Consider the following 17,639-nt stretch of genomic DNA (forward strand, 5'->3'; position numbering starts at 1 on the left):
CCCTCATCCTGCTCCATCCTGGCCACGCCCTCATCCTGCTCCACCCTGGCCACGCCCGCTTCCTGCTCCGCCCTGGCCACGCCCTCATCCTGCTCCGCCCTGGGGGGCTTCCTGCGCCTGACCACGTCCTCCACGGCCTCCAGGGCGCCCACCCCCCCTCCCCGCTGATGTTACGGCGTGAGGTCACGCCTACCGGGAGGGGGGAGTGATGTCACAGTCTTCGTCTTCACCTGTTTGTCTCGTCATCTGCACCACGCTTCCCCGGATCCTTTTGTTTCCTCTCCTGATCTCACTCCCTCATCAGCCACCTGTTCCTCGTCTGTTCATCATCATTTTCACCTGTTTGCACTCCATTTAGTTTGATTCCTCTGTCTATTTAGTTCGATCTTATTCAGTCTGTCTTTGTCAGTCGATGTTTGATGTCACCCGATGTTTGCTCCTGTTTCCCTGCCTTCCTGCCTGTATGTTGAAAATAAACCCGCATATTGCTGTTAACCTGGATTCCTCCTGCTCCTTCTACCCGCACTCCTGCACCCCTGCAACACACCCCGTGACAATAAACAGCTTCAAACCCGTTCTTCAGAGAGTCTATGGGTGACGTCACAGACGTTTTGTCCATATTTTTTACAGTCTATGAGTTGAAAGCACTGAATAATTCTGATGTGACAAGCGCTGAGCGCATTCGTCTCTGGCTCAGAGTCAGCCAAAGCGCGAAAGCACATTTGAATTTATCAGTTGAACACCACGGTGTGATTGTACGCGTAAGAGGGTTCAATTTGATTGTGTTTCGGGGGAAATGGGGTGAAATGCCCCCTTTTGCTCCCTCGTTGTGGCAGGCCTACCTGAATCAACATACTGATCAACACATCAGAATTACAACGTTTTTTTCTTCATTTCTAAGCAGGTTTATTCAATATTAGTCAGGTATACCGAGATCCCCCCTTGAACAAAGAGAACGATAGACAGCATATTATTTAATTTAATTACATTTATAGTAAGTTTAACCCAATATTCACTCAACGACCTAAAATAATTTCGCTTTAAAAAATGTATTTGTAGTGTCTTGATTAAATTGAGTAGTCCTTTTTCGCCAATCAGTTAGTGATTGCTTCTTTAAAACGTAGATTTAAAAGTGCTTGCAAAACTTTTTTAACAGAGTACGTTCAAACTTTTCTTTGAACGTATTGATGATAAATACAGGATCTTTCATTCATCAGGGTTACTAAGCTTTCAGACTCATGGAGATCGCTGTAGAGTGGAGGAAGTCCAAAGATCTGTGTCTTCTTCTTCTATATCCACGGTCGCATAACTGAAGATAGCAGACAAGAATATAAATTTAACATCAAATACATGCTTTCTACAATGCAAAGGCTGTTGAATGTGTTTTCTTTTAGAAAGACCAGTTGTAAAAGGTTTACAATTTGCTTGAAGGCTACTATCAGTAATGCTGTTGAGATTTACTGTTACCAGACCAAACTTACCAGAGCACATCTGCCATTTTGTACAAGGCAAAGATGAACCTGACAGTGCAGGAAGACGTGGTCAGAAATTCCTGAGAAGGTGAACATCCTGAAGGAGAAACGGCTTGTTGTATCAATACCGTTCTGAAGGACTTCCACTGTGGTATCTTCAGGGTTGGCGCATCTAGGAAGGGAGGAGGGTTTTTCAGGGGAAGGTAATAAAGGGAAAATTAGAGCATGGCAAAATTTGAATGCCTGGTTTGTGATGTATTTGGTATGAACTAGGCGCCAAGTAGGTTTTGGTCAGACTTTAGAATAATGGTCCATCATTAATAGGTAACTGTGCAAGAAGGACACGTTTTCTTAACTTATATGCAAATAGTGTTGTTTTTGTTTTAAATAATTGCTCATTTCAGACGCATTAATTTTGTGAATAGTAATTAATTGGTATTTCTTTCAAATTGGTCATAGTTTGTTAATAGTTCTTTATTAAGTAATCAACAGTCACAGATTGAGATTAGCCTTCTTTGACTATTTCAGCCCTAAATTCACTATGATTAGTTCATCTGGTTTACATTTTAGTTAATAGAACTATCTAAAGTGTTAATGTAGTCCTCATTTTTGCTGCATTACTTCTCTACAATTTTGTTGAGATGGAAACAAATTTGATCATATAACCATTTAAACATTAAGTCACTCACTCGTTGATAATCAGATTCCAGCTAACATGATATTCTGAATCATTAACAGGTGTGGCCCAGCACTTGTCCAGAACTGTTGCGATTTGGTTTCTATCCACTCCTTCCACCTCGACAGCCACATATATCCGCTGGTTCACCTGGATTTGCACCTCTCCGTCATATGGGCTAGTAAACTCTGCATCATGGTAGGGAATCATGCGGATCTGGTATGTGCCCTGGCCAGCAGGAAGTTCCTCACTTATCACACTTTAGGCAAACACATAAACATAGCAGCCATAGCCTAAGTCAATTGTAATGGTGACAGCTCATGCCTTATGACACTCTGCAAACCTGCTTTATAACCAATGTAACCTTTATCAACTCTTTTAACCCATTGTGGATCAGGTGGAAATTCTCTGAAAAGTCCTATATTACATTCATTTTATTCATTTGAGTATATAATAAGCAGTCCCTGTCATGTCATGTAAAAGACAGACATGTTAAATATTAGAAAGTGAATCCGACTTGGCATAACATGGTGATTTATCAAAATCACCTCTTTTGACGTGATCACTGCAATTAAAAAACAGTCACACTTGGAGGTCCGATTAATGTGCATAAACTAAAATCAACTAACAAATGAGCAATACATTTGTTATTACTGTTAATTTTTGGTTCATGTTAATTCAGGTCCATTTAATAACATTAATAGATACAACTTTTGATAATTATGTAATTATTTAATAAATGTTAAAATTAATATTAAAGGTCCAATATGTAAGAATTCTGTAATAAAATATCCAAAAATCACTTGCACAGTGTGATATATTTCCTGCAGTTGTGTACTTACAATATCCCAACAGTCTCCAAAGTTCTTTTATCTCAGAGAAATCCCATTTTAAATAAGTGGCCGTCTCGGGGAAAAAAATGTCGCCTGTCAATGACGCAATATCTGGTTTCCGCTCGTACTGCCATAGCCATGACGTAACAATGGCGACAGACATGGACAACTGCGTAGTAGTCAGCTGCAAATATGGCTTGACCCCAAAAAAATTCTAACAAAAGGTTTCTCAGTGGTTTATAGTAGTATCAGATGTACTTAAAAACATACTAAAAGTTTACCAAAGTTTGACTCCAAGAAAGGCCCCATTTTCAAAATGGCGGCCGTCAGGTCTTTAAAATGACCATTACTCCTTTGTATTCCTCCTAGACCATGTTTTGGCCATGTAATATTATAATTAGCATATTTGCATGGTAGATAAGTGACTTCAAGTACAATTATATATTAAAGCAATTGGTTACAAGCATATTTATGCGAAAAATAAGTAAAATTTCCCTTAAGTACACAGCAAAATCCCCAGTGTACATATATACACTCTCGGTGTACATATAGGTCCAACTCCAGGGTGTTAAAAATGAACACTGAAGCAGTGTTGAAGTTCATGAGATAATTAAGTGATTAATTAAGTGATGTTTGGCCATTAGTGGTGACACCTGATGTTAATAAGAAGAATCAATGAAGGAAAGAGAAAAAACAGGAACAGAAAAAAAGAGAAACACAAGAACTACTGACTTCGAGCCTTTACACGTTATTGTAATTAGTATTACCACTGTGACTTTATTTCTGTTATACATCTACACACATTCTTATTTGTATTGAACAGAAGTTTAGATGATGATGTTTTATGGAATGTTTCGTTTCATGTCACCATTATGGTGATCTGTGTTTGCTTTAGTTGGGCTCTTGACCCTTTGCTTCTTAACATTACTTTTTCTCTGGCTGCTCTAACTCTGCGTTTACACAGCACATGTGTTACTGCAAGAGAAACCATGACATGGGCTGTGTATCCTGAAAGCCAAATTTGAGCGTACAGACTTTTGGTTGCAATTGTTCTACGATCAGGTTGGGCTTAAAATGCTTTTGGGAAACACAGCCCAGGTCATGATGGTTATGTTTAAATGATTATTATAAATTAAATATTATAGTTGCTTGATTCACTCAGCCAGCATTATAAACTGAATATACAAAGGTTCTATTCATTTTCATTACAGTAGCTAATTCCAGCAGTGCTTTACTAATCTGAAGGTTTTAAAATCCCACACAGATATCAAGAATCTACATATGAATCTCCAGAATGGTGGCAATCACACAATAGATTCATGTTGCAGTGCATGATGGGAGACACCAATCAAAATGCATCCATGGCTCCCACAATGCATTGCAGTATGAATAAATTATGCAGCTGAATTGTCCTGTAATTTTCATTGTTTTTCCTGTTTGCTTTTATTTTGCTGTTTTGTTATGACTGTAATAGCTTGTTTTGTGATGTTCAGGTTTGATCTGTGTGTCACTCACTAGTTTGTTTATTTTCACCATTGATGTGATTCATATGCTGATTCTTGATGTTTGTGTGTCTAAACATAAAAGCTCCAGTGAATTTTCAAAATTGTTCATATTGCTCTTGGATCTCAAACTGTTGAAACTCAGGGCTACAATCATCAATGCAAAAACACAATATCACTCATATTGTCAAAGATTTAGACTCAGTCTATCAGGTCACAACATTTTGATTACATCATCATCTCAACATATTGTTAACAGCTTTTCTCAGGCAATAACAAATGTACTTTACAAACACAATGTCGGAATAGTCAGAGAAAAACTAACAAAACTAAGTGAAAAGGGTCAAGAGCCCAACTACAGCAAACACTGACCATTGCCGTCGAAACTTCTGTTGAATCTCAATAACTTTTGTAGATGTATAACAGAAATAAAGTCACAGTGGTGGTAATGAGCCATCTCTTAAGTTTTTACAGCAAATGGGGCAAGTTTCTTGGATTATAACAACATGACTCATGGTCAAAATTGCATTTGGAGTGTAATTTTTCCTCAAGCTAATTCAACAATGTCAATTGCTGAAAATTGTGCATTTAATTTTGTTGGGTTTAGTATAATGCCCCCTGTATACTCAAAAAACATTTATAGAGGATGCATTGCATATGTATTACCTTATTCAAATTGAAATAAGTGACCTTTTTAGGGGGTTCACACACAGGCCTCTGTTCGGGCTAATTCAGATTTTTTTATGATCAGAGTTATACAAATCCAATTTAAGTTACTTTTGGGTGCAATAATTTTTACCTTGAATGCAAAGTCTGTGTTTCAGCAAAAAAAGGGTATGTGTCCAAAAACACGTACTGAGTAGGAATAAGATGACAGGTTAAATGGTTTACATCTCTGGTTCACCCCAAACAAAGATAAATCCTTACAGTAATCTCACAAAATCATATATTCCATAAGTTTGTAATCATGTCAGTGCAATTTAGACAAGTTCAATGGATTCATAGACCCAGAAAAAATGGGGTTAGACACCAATATTACTTTGCTAAGTCAAATAATGAAGGATATTTTAAGGGCTTCTTGCCCATCTTAGACGCCATCTTGAAAATTACACCTTTCTAGTGGTCAAACTTTGGTAAACTTTTAGTATGTTATTTAGGACACCTAATACAACAAAAAACAGCTGAGAAACCTTTTGTTAGAATTTTTTTATGGTTAGGTGTTTCTTTTTCATAAATGCAGCCGTCTATAGTGAGTAACGTTTAGCGGCACCTACCCAGTTCTTGTTTCGTTCAAACATAGACCATGGCAAGCAGACTTTGGGACAAACAAGGAGAACTAAAATGAGGATCAATATCAGCGTGATGTTTTTGAGATGCAGAGAGCAGCGACCGAGGCTGACTTCCACTCGACAGAGAGCTAGCGACCGTGACTAATTTGGACTTGACAGAACTTCACGAGTCACGACTTTACAGCTTTATTAGACAGGTGAGCAAATGTTCATGAAACAAATCAATGTTATAACGTTAGCTTGACATGATGAAATGTTAGAATATGGTCAGTATGTTATTCTTATGTTGACCTAGCTGCTAGTTTCGTATAGCAAACAAACTAACAAATAGAATTACATTATAACTTTCAACACAGTTCAATGCCGTTTAGTGTGATAGTGTAACGTTATACCAGCGCTGCGTTTCCCTCACAAGTTTAATTCGTCTAATAAACTCACCTGTGTGAGTAATCCAGCACTTGGAGTAATCCGTGTAGTTCAATAGGATGAAATGTCCTTTTTCCTTTATATCCGCGGGACTTGCGTGCGATATGTGTCTCTTATTAGCAATCGCGATCTGCTTCATACCACTGTATGTTAAAAAAACATGATTTTCACTAATTCATAAACATTATTAGATCCATCAGCTTGACAGCAAGTCCCATCATTCAGCTCGTCCCAGCGTCATAAAAATACGCCTTTGTTATTGTTGGAAACGGCGCCCTCTTGTCGCCAAGAAAGTTACATATTGGACCTTTAAGATAAATGCATTAGAAGTATTTATCATTGTTAGTTTGTGTTAAGCAATGTAGTTAACTAATGTTAACCAATGGAACCTTGATATAAAGTGTTAATATTATTGATTGTCTGAATACTACCAAAGTCACTCTAAGACCAGTCATTTAATTTGGCGGCCATCTTTGAAACACCTTTCGGGCACGCAAGTGCAGCTCCTATCTTTTCGAATGTGGAAACATCAAATTCTCCAAAAGAGTTTGCCAAGCTTACAAATAAATTTCATATTTGAGATCACCAATGAAATCTGACTAGTGTAACATACATTTTGTTCCTAAACATGACAGAAATCAACATTTTTCAGCCTGAATCAAGCTAATGATCTATAGTCTGATCCTACACACTGTTCTTCAGAAGATATTGAGAACCCTTACCCGCCTTCGGCTCGGAAAGCCACGGGCATAGATATGGTCTGGATCAGAGGGTACGCACAAGAAAATGTCATGTTCATCCATATCTGTCTTGAAATGATGCGGTGGTCAGTGTCCGTCGGGTTAGACTGAATGGAGTTTTGGTAGATGAAGTGAGTCCTGTTGCTCTGAGGAGGAGAATAAATGTACATTTCAAGCAATGGCACAATTTACTAATCATTACACACATTGGACTGTATGTTCAGTATGGATATGTATCTCATTAGCAGCTCTAGTGACGAAACAGCAATGGAAAGATCATTACCATCAGAGTGGTACCACATACGTGGCCTTTATTGTCGAAATAAAACACAAGTCTGCCATCCTCGAGGGTTCCTGTGCAGTTTGGGTCATTTAGGTGCAGGTGCTCAAGATAAAAACCAGATTCGAAGAGCTGGCAGCGGGATAGAGATATGGAGCCGGTGCTGCTGACACAAGACTCCACAGCATCTGAGCAGATAAAGGATTGCAAAGATTATATACATGCAGTCTTTAGCTTCCTTGTTAGAGCGCCTGACTCGCATGCTCGGAGCGGGTCGAGGGGTTAAATGTGCTCTACGGGCGGCGGGTCCGTGGCGAATGCCTCTTCTCTATCTCTTCTCTAGATTGGTGACCCATGTTTTGTGATTAAATATCTATTAACTCTTGAAAAGGAAATTTTCTGCAATCCATGTTTTATAAAATTACATAATTACATTACAAATATTCTGAAAGAGTACAGGTTCAAACCACACGCGAAGAAGGAGAAACAAATAAACAAAATCACTCCCTAACGTTACTGAATGAAATGTCAACCCAGGAAAAGATACAGGACTTAGCAAGCTTTGGGGGTGTTGATGGTCTTGATTACGCCATCCACTATGATGTTAGTTATAAGAATACTGATACCAATACAGATCTTTCTCCAAAACAGAGATTTTTCTTAATTCACATTTAATATGACAACTGCAAAACTATCAAACTACTGTTTGTGTTTATTATTTGTTTATATCACACCTCTGTGGATTAATATTTGAATAAAAGTTCAAGCTACTGGTAGCATAAACAACGTAGTCCGACAGAAGGACATGTGTTGGTTTCCTAAAAGTGGGTCTTGTAAGTGCAGTTGAGCACATGCAGAAATGAACACATGAGGACCCAAATTAACCAATTCCACAGAATGAAAAAGAGCAGATTGTTGTGTAGACTGTGAAAATGTGACTTGAGTGAATGAAATATGTGTTTTTTCTCATATTAATGTATAAATACACAACAAGTGTGGGAACACTTACCAAAGTTTTCAGGATTTGGTCTTTGTCCTTGCAAGCAACAACAGCCATAGACACCACCTCTCTTCTGGCAAGTCTCATTTTCAGTGCAAGTATTACAAACTAAAACAGACAAGAAGAAGATTATTGCACAAAAAAAGACATGGAAGCATACAGTGATTTGGATCTGGACCTATCCATATGTATTAAAGTATATCAGTCCATCAGAATGGCTAAAGGCTAGAGCCATTGTAATTTCATCGAAATTGACAACAGACCTGCGAAAATAAATACAAGAAAATAAACATTACCGTAATAACTGTAGAATCTGTAGGGTCTGGACCCATCAGACACACACTATTTTTCATTATTCATTTATTATTATTCATTATATACAAAGGTTAATGAAACTCATTGATGAAGGTATAACCACACTTGGGACAAAGACTCGTAAATCAACTAAAGCAACCTTCCCACTCGGACATTTCACCATGCTTATTGGTCCAGTCAACCCTTAGGGTTTGGATCTTTCTCAGGCTTTATAAGAGACAGTCCACATGTGACATCCCACTCTTGGTTTTTTTTTTTTTATCCAGCCGCAAACACTGTTTCTGGTGATACTGGGGAAACCCCTCCCCCTCCACGGGGGTCCTGAGGGCCCATCATGCCTTGATCCAACCAGATATGGGCTCATGCAGGAGATAGAAGACTCTCTCACAAAGAACCAAGGACAATCTCAGGAGTTTGGAACCAGGACTCCGACCAACAACGACTCCAATCACCCACTCTTCTGACTTCCTCACTTCTCCTGGGTGCTCGGCATGGCCTCAACAGGCCCCAGGGCACCAGGCCTTGACCGATCTAGCCATGTGGTCAGGGAGAAAGATAACTTTCAAACAACTTCCACGTGCCACTGCCGGAACCCACAACGACTTCAAAGTTGCAAGTGTGTTCGGCTCACAGGCAACGGGGGGGGGAGGTCGAGACACCCAACATTCAACCCGAAAATAGTCATATTAGTCATATTCAGTTGAGGTAAACAAACTGCATAGAGCTGCTTTAATTCAATTAACTGACCCAAATATTCATAATCAATCATATCAAGTTATTATTGATTATTTATAATTCCTATAACCAAGTTCCTTACACACCATCGACATGAAAAACCTGGTGGGAAACATCAGGCATGCCTAGACATTTTAGGATCTTATATAATTCACTTTCGCCAACGCAATTGGTCAGAACAGAAACTGCACCTGTCTGTCTTAGTCTTCACTACACTACCCAGTATCTTTCTTGTCTCCTCACCTGAACTCACTCCCTCATTACCCACCTGTTCATCGTCATTATAATTTGTGTCACCTGTCCTCACCTCATTAGTTCTGGAGAGGACTGGATGATCCCTTAGCCCAGATACTGCTGCTTGAAGACGATTTCCGTTTTCTGAGTTTTTGGACAGAGCTCTTTGGGTTTGCGGTTCATTCCTCAAAGTAACACCAGCTGAGCCCATTGTCTGTCCTCCAGGGTCTGACACCATCGCCGTCCAGCCAGAGTCTCGTCCCGCCGAGACCGCCCAACCAGTCTCGTCCCGCCGAGACCACCCAGCCAGAGTCTCGTCCCACCGAGACCACTTAGCCAGAGTCTCGTCCCGCCAAGACCACCTAGCCAAAGTCTCGTCCCGCCAAGACCGCCCAGCCATAGTCTCGTCCCGCCGAGGCAGCCCACCCCAAGTCTCATCCCGCCGAGACCATCCAACCAGAGTCTCGTCCCGCCGAGACCGCCCAGTCTGAGAGTATTCACGCCCCGCCTGTTCAACCTGAGACTGTGCACGTCACAACTGTCCCTAATCTGGGGATTCACCCCAAGGGCCAGGGCCTATGTCTTCGTCCCGGCCGCCTGAAGGGCCTTTACCGCCACGGCCGCCTGAGAGGTCTTTAGCACCGCCAGTATCCTTCTTGTCTCCTCACCTGAACTCACTCCCTCATTAACCACCTGTTCATCGTCATTATCATCTGTGTCACCTGACCTGATGAGTGGTCTGAATTGAAGAGAAGAAGCATGGATCAACATGGATCTGGGAATCTGCAGGATCTTGAGAGATTCTGTATGGAGGAATGGTCTCTGATCTCTTGTCAGATGTTCTCTATACTCATCAGGCATTATAGGAAAAGACTCAGAGCTGGTATCTTGGCAAAAGGAGATTGTAAAAAGTATTTAATAAAAGGGTGCCAATAGTTTTGGCCAATGTGTTTTGGAGAAAAACATTTATTTCATAATGTGATTTCCACCCCACTTTCAATTATTTTACTTCAATGAAAGGTTAGATTTTTTTCCAATTTTTTTTAATGAAAGATCAAAAGGATAAACAATGGAGATTTATTTTTTACAGCCAGTTTTGATCATATTTACCAGGGGTGCCATCAATTTTGACCATGACTGTATAAAGTATCATCTTATTAAACGGTCTGTACACTTACAAAGTTCTCAATGCTTCGTTTTGCATTTAGGGACCCTCATTATGTTACTGTGTTAGTGTGAGCTATTTTGAGCCCTGTTAGTGGTATTAACTAGCGATAACTTTTTACTTATTATATGCCCCCATTTACTGGTGTTATATACATTTGATTATCATGAAAACAAATGGTTGAGTAGGTACTAATGTTTTATTAGACCAAAGGTTGATTTTGCGCCAGAGTACTTCTTAAAAGGAGAAACTTTTTGGGTATAAAATAAAGAAATTAACAACATATTCAAGAGATGACGATTTGGGGGTTTATTAATAAAAATGTTATTGTTATAGTCCAAGGATAAAACTGTGGGTCACATAAAATATAACTTAAATCAACCCCAACTGTATTCACAAAATAAATAGGCAGCTGTTTCCTCAACAATACTTCCACAAAAGGAGCAAGATGTAGGTCAGATAATAGCGTCAACCTGGCAGTTGTCCGGATCGCATTCATACTCAACAAGATTTGGCTATAAAGTACCTACTCTTTTCGCGCTCGTTAAGTAAGTACGTATTTAAATTAATTACCTACTTATTGAGTATGCTCTCTAGTGGTTAAATAACTACTTGGTTTCCTAACCTAGAATATGCCATCACACATAAAAATCATGCGGTAACAAGCATACATACACAATGTGGTATACAGCCAATTTATATTATTTATTAAAATAGTTAAAATAGTCACCTGATAATGAGGCTATTGATGAAGATGTTGGAGAGGTTGTTGACTCTAAGGAAGATGATGGTGCTGAGGTTTGTAAAGATAGAGTAACTGGCAATGAAGAAGATGAGGATGTAGTATCTGGCAATGAAGATGATGAGGATGAAGTATCTGGCAATGAAGATGGTGAGAATGAAGTATCTGGCAATGAAGATGATGAGGTATTTGGCAATGAAGATGATGAGGATGAAGTATCTGGCAATGAAGATGATGAGGATGAAGTATCTGGCAATGAAGATGATGAGGATGAAGTATCTGGCAATGAAGATGATGAGGTATTTGGCAATGAAGATGATGAGGATGACAAAGTTGGCGAGTGTGGTGCCGTCCATATTGATGATGGTAATGTTGCTAAAGATGGTGATGAAGGCTGTGAATGTGCTGATGATGGTAAGAAAGAGGAAGATGATTTTTAACACTTTTAAAAAATCATAAAGACAGTTTCTTTGACATTAAAGGGTTAGTTCACCCAAAATTTAAAATTAAGTCATTAATTACTCACCCCCATGCTGTACCAACCCAGTAAGACCTTCGTTCATCTTCGGAACACAAATGAAGATATTTTTGATTGAATTTGAGAGGTGGATCACTGCTACATATGCTCCTAAGGGAATGAAACTTGACGGCCCAGAAAGTCATTGAAGAAAATGCTTAAATATTCCATGTGACTACAGTGGCTCAACTATAAGTTTATCAAGCGACGAGAATACTTTTGTGTGAGAAAAACAAACAAAAATAACGACTTTATTCGACTATTCCTTTTCTCCTTGTAGGCCTGAGACGAGAGTTCAAGAGATTTCCACGACGCATGTTGTCGCGCATGCGTCGTGGAAATCTATTGAACTCTCGTCTCGTTCTCGAATGTTCTCATCGCTTGATAAACTTATAGTTGCGCCACTGTAGTCACATGGAATACTTAAACATTTTCTTCATTGACTTTCTGGGCCGTCAAGTTTCGATCCCTTAGGAGCCTATGTAGCAGTGATCCACCTACCAAATTTAATCAAAAATATCTTCATTTGTTTTCCGAAGACGAAAAAAGTCTTACGGGGTTTTCATTTTTGGGTGAACTAACCCTTTAAAGTGTTGTGATTTTTAAATTTATTAAGATTTCTCGGATAAATGTTTGTTTTGAGAGTATTGAATATTACATTGTATGCATGTCAGGACAACAGTCACCAATTTATGATGCAAACTTCATTAAAAAATAAATATCAAATATCAGAATCAGCGACTCTGCTTTTCGACGAGTTTGGAAGTTTTTAATGTAAGACACATAATATGCATCTTATGGTTGTATATAGCCTACTTTACATTGTAGCTACTAGGGGTTGAACGACTTCAGATTTTTTGAAGTCGACTGTTATGACATCAAAGTCGAGTCGACGTCGACTAGTCGCTGACGTCATTCAGAAAAACTTTATAATTATGTCTTCCATAATTATGGCAAGAGTTTGGCCATCATTGCATCTTATTTTGACTTCAAAATGCACACACCAATGCCATTGTACATTTTGTCATGTCTTAATATGTTCTGCCCTCTAGTGGTTAAATAACTACTGTTGGTTTCCTAACCTAGAATATGCCATCTCACATAAAAATCATGCAGTAACAAGCATACATACACAATGTGGTATACAGCCAATTTATATTATTTATTAAAATAGTTAAAATAGTCACCTGATAATAATGAGGCTATTGATGATGAAGATGTTGGACAGGTTGTTGACTGTGAAGATGATGATGGTGCTGAGGTTTGTGAAGATAGAGTAACTAGCAATGAAGATGATGATGATGAAGTATCTGGCAATGAAGATGATGAGGGTGAAGTAACTGGCAATGAGGATGAAGTATCTGGCAATGAAGATGATGAGGATGAAGTATCTGGCAATGATGAGTGTGAAGTATTTGGCAATGAAGATGATGAGGATGAAGTATCTGGCAATGAAAATGATGAGGGTGAAGTATCTGGCAATGATGAGTGTGAAGTATTTGGCAATGAAGATGATGAGGATGAAGTATCTGGCAATGAAGATGATGAGGGTGAAGTATCTGGCAATGAAGATGATGAGGATGAAGTATCTGGCAATGATGAGTGTGAAGTATCTGGCAATGAAGATGATGTGGGTGAAGTATCTGGCAATGAGGATGATGAGGATGAAGTATCTGGCAATGAAGATGATGAGGGTGAAGTATTTGGCAATGAAGATGATGAGGATGAAGTATCTGGCAATGAAGATGATGAGGATGAAGTATCTGGCAATGATGAGTGTGAAGTATCTGGCAATGAAGATGATGAGGATGAAGTATCTGGCAATGAAGATGATGAGGGTGAAGTATTTGGCAATGATGAGGATGAAGTATCTGGCAATGACGATGATGAGGGTGAAGTATCTGGCAATGATGAGGATGAAGTATCTGGCAATGACGATGATGAGGGTGAAGTATCTGGCAATGACAATGATGAGGGTGAAGTATCTGACAATGAAGATGATGAGGGTGAAGTATCTGGCAATGAAGATGATGAGGGTGAAGTATCTGGCAATGACAATGATGAGGGTGAAGTATCTGGCAATGACAATGATGAGGGTGAAGTATCTGACAATGAAGATGATGAGGGTGAAGTATCTGGCAATGACAATGATGAGGGTGAAGTATCTGGCAATGAAGATGATGAGGGTGAAGTATCTGACAATGAAGATGATGAGGTTGAAGTATCTGGCAATGACGATGATGAGGGTGAAGTATCTAGCAATGAAGATGATGAGGGTGAAGTATCTGGCAATGAAGATGATGAGGTTGACAAAGTTGGTGAGTCCTGTGTCGTTGTTGCTGCATTTGCTGCTGACGAGAAGAATTAGGAATATCATATACAATTAGATTCTGTGGCATTAGAGTGGTGTGATTTTTAACACTTTAAAAAATGTATTAAGACTTCTTGGATGGATGTTTTGTGTTGTGATTATTAAAGGGTTCGTTCACCCAAAAATGAAAATTAAGTCATTAATTACTCACCCCCATGCTGTACCAACCTCGTAAGACCTTCGTTCATCTTCGGAACACAAATTAAATGATATTTTTGATTAAATTTGAGAGGTGAATCACTCCTCCATAGGCTGCCTAAGGGATTGAAACTTGTCGGCCCAGAAAGTCATCGAAGAAGATATTTAAAGAGCACCTATCATGGGTTTTTGAAAATGACTGTTCATGTAGTGTGGACTATAGCTCTAAGGGAATGAAAACATCCTGCAAAGATTTATATCTGAAAGTGCACCTTATATAAAGTTATTGTCTTTCAAAAGTGAGAGTCGACTCTGAGTCTATAAAATGAATTGTTTTTTAAACGAGTCATTAGCTGTTTCGTTGTGAAGAATAAAACTTCACTACAAAACGATACCACAACAGTATAGCCCGAACCTTGTGTTCTCATCATTTTAATGACGAATCAGTCAAAAACATAAATGAATTCAAATGTGGATTCGCAAGCCGGTTGTTCCCGAAGGAGGGCTCAGTATCCAGTGTATGGATCAGGTTCGTCCTCCTCCGAATCACAATCTGTAAGTATTATTAATAATGTTTGCTGTTATGTTTTCTGTAGCATGCACAATATAGTTATATTCTGTTGTGTGTGTTGTGTACACTCCGCGCATCTTCTAAGCGGGGTAAAGTTAGTTTTGTTTTTGATATTCCTCAGACATTCACTGAAAAATGGCAATTACCTCCTAAACGACTTAGCCAAATATGACTTCTATATAATAAGCACTGCCCCTCAAAAGCCCCCGCAATGCGAGTTTCGTCGGGAAAGCTTGCTCTTGACGGACACGCAAGTAAGGGACCGTGTGGAAACTGGACTTTTTCTGACACGTTTGTTCATACACTGTATACAACCCTTGACAAGCTATAATCCATTAATGGTGATGGGTGTTACGTTTCCGACAATCTCTGCCTACGGTTTACCAATAACAACCGACTGGATCATTTGACCAATTGCCTCAGATTCGCGTCACTCAAAGGAGGTGTTTGGGAAAATGATTTGTCGAACGAATCATTTGGGAGTCGTTGAGCAAATCAGGTAAAAATAAACATGTATTATAAGACAAATAAAGTGTTCTTTATCCTTGCATGCACGTCAAACTGTTTTTTGGAACTCCCAAAACAAAAATAGGAACATTTCAAATGCTATGATAGGGCCTCTATAAATATTCCCAGCGACAATAATACTTTTTGTGCAGGAACCCCCCCCCCCCCCCCCCAAAAAAAAGAGAAGACTTTATTCGACTATTCCCTTTCTTCCTAGTTGGCCTGAGACAAAAGTTCAAGAGATTTCCACGACGCATACGGGAGAACTGCGATCTCTTTCTAGTTCAGTTCTCGGCATGCGTCGTGGAAATCTCTTGAACTCTTGTCTCAGGCCTACAAGGAAGAAAAGGTATAGTTGAATAAAGTCGTTTTTTCCGCAAAAAAAAGTATTCTCGTCGCTTGATAAACTTGATAAAGCCACTGTAGGCACATGGAATAATTAAACATTTTCTTTATTGACTTTCTGTGCCATCAATTTTCAATCCCTTATGGCCAGTGTTTCCCAACCCTGTTCCTGGCGGTACACCAACACTGCGTGTATTCTTTGTCTCCCTTATCAAACACACCTGACTCAACTCATCGGCTCATAATCAGATGGGTTAATGAGCTGATGAGTTGAATCAGGTGTGTTTGATTAGGGAGACAAAGAATACACGCAGTGTTGGTGTGCCGCCAGGAACAGGGTTGGGAAAAACTGCCTTAGGCAGCCTATGTAGCAGTGATCCACCTCTCAAATTTAATCAAAAATATCTTCATTAGTGTACCGAAGATGAACAGGGATGAACAAGGTCTTACAGGGTTGGTACAGCATGGGGGTGAGTAATTATTGACTTAATTTTCATTTTGGGGTGAACTATCCCTTTAAGCCTTACATTGAATGCACGTCTGCTGGTGGTCAGGACAGCAGTCATTGAATGAGAGGCAAGCCTCATCACAGTAACACCCACGGCTACATCTGTTATGCACTCCAGCACAGCAGAGCACTGGGGGTCCTGAACACTGGGCTGAAAGACATAAGACCCAAAGAGTGTGCAGATCTTAAAATTATCAGGACATGACAACATCAATAACAGCAATAATTGGTGATCCAAATAAACACCATGTATAAAAAACAAACATATTTTGACAGAATTTAAGTCAACTTCATAGCTGTGGCAAAATGTATTCCCTTACATTGATAATTGTTTTGTCCCATTTAGTATTTTCCCCTAATCATTCTCTTTGTTGTATCTAAGATGACATCTTAGATACAACTTAGATACATTTGTTTTGTTTTACTGTGAGGACTTTGCACAGACTCCCATTGATTTTATATCAGCCTAACCAAACCCCAACCATGAAAGCTACCCATCACAAAACACTACATTTAAATAAAAGCATGGTTTGGCAAATTTATAAGTGTGAAGTCCAGTAAAATGTCCCCAGTAGTCAGTTGGTTGTCATAATGTTTTAATATATAAAATGAGGACTTGAACCTTTCAAGCAGTGTTGGCGAAAGTTACTTTATACTTTTAAAGTAATGCATTACAATATTTATCCAGTTACATTACTTTTGTGTTACTTTTTCTCAACTGGGCTGGGCTTGCTTGTTTGTTTTTGATTAATAACCACTAAAGTTATATTTTGGCAAACGATAACACCCTTTGTGCAAGTGTTGTGAAGCAAGTGTATAATCAATCCAATGGAAAAACAGCCTTTGATAGCCTGAGATAGCCTCAACTACCTGCTTGCTCATCATCTGTTTAGATGAATATTTTCAGTGGAGCTCACGCGTCACTGTCAGAAAGAGTTAGAGGATGATTTCACGGTAACCACATACACGGATAATAAAATTATGCATGGAAAATAAACTGTTGACAGTGTCAGTGAGTCTAATTCACACATTATACGTTATTATTCAAGTTATAGTCATATTATACGTTATAGTTCAAGTGTTGTAATTTTATGATCCACGTTTAGTACTGCTGTGGTTCATTTTACAATTTCACCTGCATTACGTTGACTATTAGGGACAAGAAAATTGACTGTCAAATTCGAATGATGTTTTAATAATTTATGACAGTATGAGTGAGTTTAATTTGTTGATTGATCAATCGTTAATCTAGTAAATGATTTAATCCACCGAA

At 39.0% G+C, this 17,639-nt stretch overlaps 1 protein-coding gene across 1 annotated transcript; it reads right to left on the reverse strand.

The window, feature by feature from the left end:
- Positions 1-10,078: 10,078 nt before the first annotated feature.
- Positions 10,079-14,303, reverse strand: LOC120489203 (uncharacterized). The gene is made up of 3 exons (XM_089126781.1): positions 13,114-14,303; positions 11,398-11,814; positions 10,079-10,241 (listed from the first exon to the last, which is right to left on the reverse strand). Exons 1-3 carry the CDS (start codon positions 14,301-14,303, stop codon positions 10,079-10,081), a joined length of 1,770 nt encoding a protein of 589 aa, XP_088982907.1.
- Positions 14,304-17,639: the final 3,336 nt, after the last annotated feature.

This window comes from Pimephales promelas, chromosome 24 (assembly GCF_988280905.1).
Source record: "Pimephales promelas chromosome 24, fPimPro1.hap1.1, whole genome shotgun sequence".
In the NCBI taxonomy this organism is placed as follows: domain Eukaryota; kingdom Metazoa; phylum Chordata; class Actinopteri; order Cypriniformes; family Leuciscidae; genus Pimephales; species Pimephales promelas.

Bases quoted from the DNA above. Each gene is read 5' to 3' on its own strand.
- LOC120489203 (XM_089126781.1), bottom strand. From the start codon at position 14,303: ATGATATTCCTAATTCTTCTCGTCAGCAGCAAATGCAGCAACAACGAC. The intron at 11,815-13,113 runs GTGACTATTTTA...TACCATCATCAG, and splicing joins AATAGCCTCATTATTATCAG to CACATTCACAGCCTTCATCA. The intron at 10,242-11,397 runs GTGACTATTTTA...TCTTCAATTCAG, and splicing joins ATCAATAGCCTCATTATCAG to ACCACTCATCAGGTCAGGTG.